Source organism: Epinephelus moara, chromosome 19 (genome assembly GCF_006386435.1).
Source record: "Epinephelus moara isolate mb chromosome 19, YSFRI_EMoa_1.0, whole genome shotgun sequence".
NCBI lineage: Eukaryota > Metazoa > Chordata > Actinopteri > Perciformes > Serranidae > Epinephelus > Epinephelus moara.
The window spans coordinates 1,236,974-1,245,937 of NC_065524.1; the positions used below are offsets into that span (position 1 = coordinate 1,236,974).

The window sequence follows — 8,964 nt, forward strand, 5'->3', positions numbered from 1 at the left end:
TAATGGGATAACCTAGCTAGATGTAAAGTTAACACTAGCTGGCTAGTGCAGTTAATAACACAATCTCGGTAAAATAACGTTAGGTGAGAAAAGGGATTCATTATAGGAATGATTTTGATAACCAACTTGCTCAGCTAGCTACCCATCAATTGTGTGTGTCACCATCTTACCCAAACATTGGAGTCTCAGCTCCCAAATAACGCAGCGCATCTATGCCGGTGAATCCACCATGGTGGATGAATGATTCAGTTGAATTCGACTCCCACGATGATCCTCACCTAGCTGTCGATTCGATTGAGACTGGCCAATAGGAACGTGGCCCTGCCCATGACATTATTTTCACAGTGAGAGCAAAATCCTGACACGAGAGCAAAGACTTAGGTTTTGAGAGAGAGAAGAAAAATGTTTTGAGAGAAACAATTTTTTTTTTTTTGAGAGAAAATATTTTCACACTGATAGTAAAAAAATAATATTTGAGAGTAAAAAAAAGTTTTTTCTTGGAAATAATTTTTTAAATCTCAGATTATTTTTTTTAATATTCTATGACAAAATACTTTCTCTCAAAACTTTTTTTAGTCTCAAATATTATTATTTTTTGCTATCAGTGTGAAAACTTTTTCTCTCAAATATTTTTTTTCTCTCAAACATTTTTTTTCCCTCTCATATCATTTATTTTCTCACATGTAATAAAGACACAAATATAGCTCCATACACACATCCACACTATTTTCTTTAAAAACTATGGAGTTTACTGTGTACTTCAGAAAAGAAACTGAGAAGTCATACAAGTGTACCATTCCTGTAAAACTAACAGATGGTGATTATGTGGAACAAGAAGAAGAGCTACCAAGCTCATGTTTTATTTGTGAATAGAAGATTACAGGTTAGGGTAGTACGACGCAGTTTTTTGAGCGGAGTGGTGAGCGAGTGGAGTGGGATAAAATTTATGATGGAGTGGACCAGAGCGGAGCGAAGAATGCACAGAACCAAGCGGAGCGGACGAGCGGCGCAAAGTGACAGGTCTGCCAGCGAGGAGTGGAAATTTTCACCCGGTCCGCTCCGCTCACCTGCTCTGCATAAACTTGGATATGACATGCTTGGTGTTTTCAGACTCTAAGATGACAGTGCCTACTCAATCACAGGTGAACTGTGAAGCACAAAATAAAGGGTCACATAATTAAATAAGCTTTAAGTTTTGTGGGCAGTGGGCACTAGCTATTTATTTCCATGCTCTGTCCTCTATTACATGATAATTGTAAGAGCTGGAGGACACATCATACAGGTAAGGCTTCTGCTGCCACAACTCCACAAAGTTTCCCTCTTTGCTGGAAACCCCCACATTTCGTTTAACGCATTTTGCCTCCAAGGCAAGCTGCTTTCCGTCTATTTGTATGGGTTTAGCATTAGTGCATCATTTCATGCTGCATTTCTATTGGTTGGTTAGTAGATGAAGGTCGTAACAGCAGTCACTCAGTGAGAAATTCATCCCAAATTTCTGACACAGAACTCTCTCTCACTTTGCGAGGTACGTTTCTTTCACGTTTGTCATCTTTAGTCTTGGAGAGCCCAAAATCACACAGTGTATACCAGGCTTTAGAAGAAAATGGTTTCAGTACAGTCTTTGCTGTATTTGTATTCCAGTGGTGAAGGTAAGAGGAGTCTGGCCACTCTTTGTCCTTACAGAGTTAGCAGTTCTGCGCTGATGAGGCTTTGTTCTCCTTTGCTTGAAAAGTAAGCTTGCAAACTTTGTGTCTGCCCAGCACTAACTTGTTTGAAATGTTCTAACATTGAGAGGATTTTTTTTTGTGTCTGCTGGTTTTGAGCAGTCCATACGTGCTGAGAGCAAGGCCACAGCTCCTGGTGGTAGCTGAGCTGAGAAAAGGTGGGGGAAAGGCAGTTCCTCCTCCACCAAGGACTCTCCTCTGATGATGTCCCAGGAGAAAAGAAGAATAGCAGATTTTTTTTATAATTAACTTGATGACAGTGAAAAGCTATGGGCCACAGTGACCAGTGGTGGTTTAATGGGCATGTTTTCACCAAAGGTATGAAAAAGTAAAGGTTCATTTGGCTGTCCATAATCTGAAAATCAGAAGAGGCCACATCTGCCATTTCAAGTGGGCTGAAATTAAAAGTAATGTCAGTTTACACAAATTAACAAAAATCATCTGTGAAGTCCAGAGGTCCCAACAATGAGGTGTTTTCAGTTTCAGCAACCAAAAGCTGAGGCCTAGTTGCCAGCCTGGCAGTCACTCTTAAAAGTTGGTGTTGAACCTTGCAGTGTCAGCTGGGATCAGCTCCAGTCTCCCCCTGACCTTCTAAATGATAAGAGGTTATAGCTAATGGATGGATGGATGGATGGATGGAACTGCACTACACATCTGTTCCTATACTTTTTTTTGCTACTATGGCACTTCAGTTTCACTGCACAGGAGTCTTATGTTCTGTTGCTCTTTTTAGTTGCTTTATAAAGGGCAGCACATGAAAATGTACATTTAGCCTCCTTTTGGCACATTAATGTCTGTCCAGGTTTGTCACTTTGTTTTCTTTTGTAACATCACAGGTAGAAAGAGCAACACTGCAGAGAAGCCAATCCCTTCAGCAGAGCCACCCGAGCCAGTTTTGCCTGGGAGCTTGGCCATTGGCTCAGTGTCTCTGGTAGTGGCCAAAAGTGGGGCAAAAATACAGGATATCCCACTGTACAAATACATAGCAGCTCTGAAAAACAGAAAGGTTAGACCAGACAAGCACAAACATGCACATTCAAACAAACACTACACTGGAACTACATGTAATCATGTCTTAAAAATGTTATTCAGGTTCCAACACAGTTTCACATCCCTGTCTCTTTGGTAACTTTGCTGAACTATGGGAAGACTTCTCCTGGAAAACTGAATTTACTTGAGGAAGTCATCCTGATCCCCAAAGTTGGACAGCGAGTCAAACAAGTACTCACCACTCTTCAAACACCTCCATGTAGTTGTTGCATGTTCTATCTGTTGGCAGTTGGCATAGACCTGTTAACTGTATGAAGTCAGTGTTTTTTGTGCAAGTCCCTGTGCATCTTTTGTTGTTGCTATGATGTGGTATTGTTAAGGCACCTCCGTTCTTGTAAATTGTTTTTTTTTTTTTTTTACCATAGCATTTGTTAAATACACTGAACTGTGAACTTCTTCAACAGATAATCACAATGACCCTTGAGATACAGAAGGAGATGATGAGAATAATGAACACTGCAACAAAAGCCGGGGTGAGGGACATTGCGATTTATTCACTGCAAGAATAGGGCATGAGTTCACACAGGCTTTGTTAGAGCTCTCAATGTAAAAGGTGGAGGCAGTATTCAAGGTTCTGTTACTGAGCTTTCCCTAAAAGTTACTTACAAAAAAGGAGATTTGTTTTCTATTGTCATGGCTAATTTTCAAATTAACTCAGGTATGCAGGCCTGGAGGTATGCTTATCAAAGGATTCAATATATCTACTGTTTACCATTTCCTTCATGCAGCATTTGCACTATGTACACAGAGTTATCTCCTGCATTGTTCAATAACCTGTAGCCCTTACATTCATAACATAAACAGTGAGGAGGGTACACACACTCGTACTCTAATAATCTTGCAATGACAAACGTCTCATTCAGAACCATGAATATATACTCATCTATTGTCATTCACATGCAGCTTCAGCTAAGCACAATACATAGATGTTGTTGACAAAGTAACTATGTCTTTGCTCTGAGGCCATCCAGGCAATGCTGTGTGACAGGGGAATGATGGCTGTGACCTATGAGCGACCCGAGCAGCCTCTAGATCTGATCACTGAAGCCTGCACTAATGTTGGACTGGCACTGGGGACAGAGATCCATTTAGCAGTAAACTGTGCTGCCCCTGAGTTATTGGACTATGTAAGTCGACAAAGGGTAGTTGCTGGCTTTATGTGAGCCAACATGTTGGGAGTCCTTGTATACGAGTCATCGTCTCTTTGCTGCTTGTCTCTATAGCCACAGCCTATAGAGACAAGCAGCAAAGAGAATCTAATTTGTTTTCTTCTCTTCTCAGTCTAAGGGAAAGTATGAAGTTGTAACAGGAGTTTTGAAGTCACCAGATGAATTAGTTGATCTGTACCAAAACCTCATCAGCAAATACCCAGCAGTGGTGGCCTTAATCGATCCATTTAGGAGAGAGGTAAGTCCAAGGCATTATTATTCTTTTATCAGTATGTCCAAGTTCATGCATATAGATATTATTGTTTATATATTATATAAAATATTTTGTATTTATTGTTTACTATACGGTCACCCTGTGATAGTCTGGCAGTCTGTCCAGGGTGTGCCGCAACCCCTAACAGGATAAGCAGTTATGGAAAATTAATGAATGAATGAATGTGTTTTATGTCACCTACTCTGTACTTTCTGTTCTGTTTCTGAGTGTTAAGCAGAAATGTAGAAACAATTCTGGTAAATTCCTAAAAGGAATGTGGATGGTACCCGCAGCGGAAGAAGGTTTTCTTTGCCATTGTCCATGGTGAATGAGCTGTTTGACCGATGGAAGTCATTTAAACACTCAAAGTCCTGATGAATCAACAAGAAAAAAAACTCTAAATCATTTGTCCAAATGTTTGTTGACTCCACCAATCAGAGAGTTGACAGCACTCTGAAAGATTTGCAAGTTATTTAAAATAGCGCACAATCACCTCAGAAGGACATGGATGAGTTAAATAAAAAGCTCTGATAACTCTGCCAACCTTAGGACCATCTCTGACAGGTCTCTGCAACATTCTTATAGATTAAATACTTGATGAGAGAAATTAATTGTGGCAAGTCACACAATCTAAATCTAACCAACTGCTGGCTGATAAGTTGGAACATGTCTCGAAACAAATTGAGATTGAATGGGCACACTGTAACGGAAAATATAATGTGCAATCCATCATGCCACAGATAATTGTCATGACATAACTCAGATGTAAGGATAAAGAAGAAATCCATAAAAGAGGGAAAAACTTTAGGGCACCAAGATCTATGTCAAGACTTCACTTAATGTGTGAGACACAAACAAACTGAACTGTGGCCAAAGGTCAAAGCAGCATGCAACAAGGGAATGGTAGCATATTTACAATATGAGTATCTAATTGTTCACCCACCTCGAGATTTTGTATCTTGCCCCTCAGGAGTGAACTTATCGCCCTTTTCCTGCAGTGCCCATCTTGTTATGGACACTAATAACACTGTCGTGGACTCTTCCAAACCTGTAAGCAACTCTGTAGCACTTTCGAACTACTCAAACCTTTCACCTTTCTTACATGCTGATTAGTGATGATCATTTCAGTGTTTTTGATCAGAAGTTAGATACTTGCAAATACTACACAGTGTCACAGTTCATCTCTGCCTCACCACTCTGCACCTGCCTGCTTCAATCTGCCAATCAGACACACCCCTCTCATCAAGCCAACTCCTCTCACCTGTGCTCTCTGCTCTGCTCTGGCTGCATTTAAGCCCCTGCTCCACACTCATTCATTGCCAGGTTGTTCTCGATGCTTGCACCAGACTCTCCAGCGTTTCTCTGCCTGATCTCCCGGTTACGACCCTGCTTGCCTCCGACTATCCTGCCTCACCGATCTCCTGGAAATCACCTCAGCCTTCCGTCCCCGACCACGATCCTTGCCTGTCCCTTTCTGGATTCTGCCTGTCTGCTCCCTTGGCTATCCGGTGATTACCTGATTCAGCTCTACAGAGTGAGTGTTACTCCCGTCTCCTCTGTGGCTTCCTGCAGTTCTGTGACTCTGATTATTCCTTCACTGAGTGAGTACAAGACTGAGTTTTACGGACATTACTCACCAGTGTCCTGGTTTGGTTTGGCTGAGCCTAACCTCCAATCCCCACTAAAGACTGTTAAAGGCCAGTGGCCAGAAGACAGACTGTTTTGCCTACTGCCATTGTTTCCTGGACGTGTGCTAATAAAGTTTGTTACCAGTGATACCTGCCTGTCTTTGTGCTGCTATTGGGTCCAAACCAAACCCCTTACACACAGAGGACTCTTTAAAATCAAGGTGTCTAGAAAAGCATGAAAGAAAATCAATTCCAAAACACTTTAATTTATTAATTGACTACTTTACCTCATTACCTTTTACACTTTTCTGTTGTCGGTCTTACTGAAAGTTGGTTAAACAACTTGAAAGTGTCTCTCCTCAAAAAATGGCCACAATCATCTTTTTACCAATAGAATAGATGGACAAGGTAGTGGGGTATCCCTCCTTATTATAGTGATTATTAGATACACTCTACCACAAGATTTAGTAATTGGTAATCCTAATACAGATAGTTATGTTAAATCAACTTTTATTGAGGTAATAAATGACTTGTTTCCAGGCCATGTTATCACTGGTTGTGTACATAGACCACCAAGCCATAATAACTCTTTTGTTGATATTGTTGAACTTCAGAATGCTATTGTCATGAAGTGCAAAGCCTGTTCCATATTAGGAGATTTCAATATTGATTTACTGCAGCCTAGCTAAAAAAATTGGAATGAGCTGGAGACATAAAACTTGGCACCATAATTGGAAATGATGTCCTAATGCTTCAGATCAAATTTGATCCCATTTAGCCTGATGGTGGCGCTATAATTGATGGCTGAAAAAGGGAAAAACTTTGACAGGCCATGCCCCTCACACCCTGAGTCAGACTGACTTGAAATTTGCAACACATCTACATCTCAGTGTCCTCTGCAAAGAGTCTAGTGGCCAATTAAGGGAACCATGATGGATTCTTTGGAAATTTGCATTCTTTGCAGGGGCTTGGGCTTAAAAGGAAATAGGCCATGACTTCCGTTGTCTTTAAGCAATCCTGATTAAACTCAGTGGAGACATCTTGGTCTCATTTCCTAAACACACCCAAGTTTTTTTTCTTATCTGATTCACAGGGAGCAACACAGGACTTTAGGTGTGCAATTACTGAAACATACACTGTAATGATTAAACAAGTATGTGATTTTATCACTCCTTTAGACAGAATTAAACCAGCTTAAATAACTTTGTTTGGCTTTGTGAAGCCTGAACCCCTCTTGCTTCTGCTTTGATTTTGGCAGTTGAGCTACTTCCTTCTGTTGGCCTATAAATGGCTTTAATAAGTGGTGGACAGAATTTTACCAAAGTTGGTGCACATGTTTGGGGTCAAGTATTAACCAAGATCAGAAGTGTCATATTGATTGGTACATGTTAGCATTATATGCTAAAAGCTCCCCCTTCACCACGACTGTCCTGCATAGCACTTGTGTGTCAGAGTCAGAACCTCAAAGTCTAAGTCCATGGTTCTCAGCCAGAAAATGCTAGATTGCTCCCTTCAGGTTGGAAGTACGTAACTGCTCCAAGTGAAGGAGTTCAAGTATATTGGGGTCTTGTTCAGAAGTGAGCTCAATGTGACTGAATCAGATAGATTATTGAAGACTGTTAAGGACTCAAACCAGAGACTGTTATACAAAAAATATTTGGATTTATTTTTAATGCATAGCATAAAATATATTTTGAGTCAACTGAGGAGCAACAAAAGTTTAAATATGAATTCAAATGAAACCACATTAAACTAACAGCAATAATATAATTAAGAAATTGATTAATGTGATTGCTGCACCATGGGGGAAGCTGGGGTAGGGCTATGAAATGAACAATGAAAAAATAAATAAATCACAAATGATGTAGGGAAACTATGGATTAAACACAACACACAAATGAGTCAATATAGATCAAATTAATCCACAACACTCAAAGTTTACCTACTTATAGAAAAATAATTCAAACCACACACATCACAAAGAGGTTTGCTGCCCTACTAACCAGTCTCCTCCTTTAATGCAGCAAGGCCTCAGACAACAGAACAAAATAAATTGCCCAATAAATTAATAAATTAAAGTTGCAACAAAATCAATGACTCCTCTATTTAGGTGTTGGTTTAAACTAAAATAAACAAAAGAAAACGTTAACAGAAAAAAAAACGTTACAAACATTTTAATAAATATATAATTTTCAAACAAACTGTATACCTTGTAAAACAAGAAGAAAGACTTTCCTCTCATTCAGAGACTTGCAGGTGATTGGATTCTAAATTCACAAGGAACTGAGTTAACTTTTGAATAAAATAAGTAAAATCTATTTATTAAACATTGTATTGTTTGGGGTGTTGGTAGTGTAGTGGATAGTGCCAGAACCCCATGTACAGACGCATTGCCTCGCTGCAGCGGCCGCAGGTTCGAATCTGCATGTCAGTCCCCACTCTCTCTCTCTGTCTCCCCATTAGACTCTCTGTCCTGTCATTAAAGGCAAAAAAACCCACAAAAATAATCTTTTTAAAAAAACAAACAAACATTGTATTGTTTGGCATACCTTATTTCTTGGCTGGCATGCTTCAGCAACCACTCCAAGGTTTTACGTCAAACAGACTGGCCCTAGTCAAACATTTTTACCCATTAATTTTATTTATTTATTTTTTTTAATTTTATTTTTATTTAGAAAGGGCAGGTATAAAACGAGACAAAAACATACACAGAAGATATATTGATTATTTTCCGTTCCTTTTTTTTAGGGAAAGAATAGTCCAGAGTGTAATGTTGAACAGTCAGTCAGGGCACATAAAGGTGGGAATGTGACCTTAATCCAGTTCTCCTTTACTCCATGTGGATCCCACCCTATCTGGAAGTTGACCTCACCCCCTAGTGGGGGCCTATTCTTGCATCCGTTCAGCATGTTATATTAATTCATATTCATTTGGCAAGATCCAGAACAGAAGTTTAGAACAGACTGATAACAGTGAAGAAATGCCACATATGAATTAGATACATTGCTGTCCCTGGACATCAGGGGCGGAAATCCCGGGGGGGACAGGGGGGACATGACTCCCCCTTCAGTAAAGCTGTACCCCCCTAGAATAATTTGAGACACAATTAATAATTTTTGAACAATGCAGTAGTATTTATT

General features: G+C 39.8%; 1 protein-coding gene across 1 annotated transcript in view; it reads left to right on the forward strand.

Annotated features, from left to right (window-relative positions):
- The window catches only part of eno4 (enolase 4), a 189,626-nt gene that overhangs the window by 89,967 nt on the left and 90,695 nt on the right, over positions 1 to 8,964 (forward strand). The window contains exons 5-9 of the mRNA XM_050070837.1: positions 2,561 to 2,730; positions 2,817 to 2,945; positions 3,179 to 3,247; positions 3,737 to 3,901; positions 4,056 to 4,181. Coding sequence (XP_049926794.1) covers positions 2,561 to 2,730; positions 2,817 to 2,945; positions 3,179 to 3,247; positions 3,737 to 3,901; positions 4,056 to 4,181 — 659 coding nt within the window. The remainder of the gene's footprint in view (positions 1 to 2,560; positions 2,731 to 2,816; positions 2,946 to 3,178; positions 3,248 to 3,736; positions 3,902 to 4,055; positions 4,182 to 8,964) is intronic.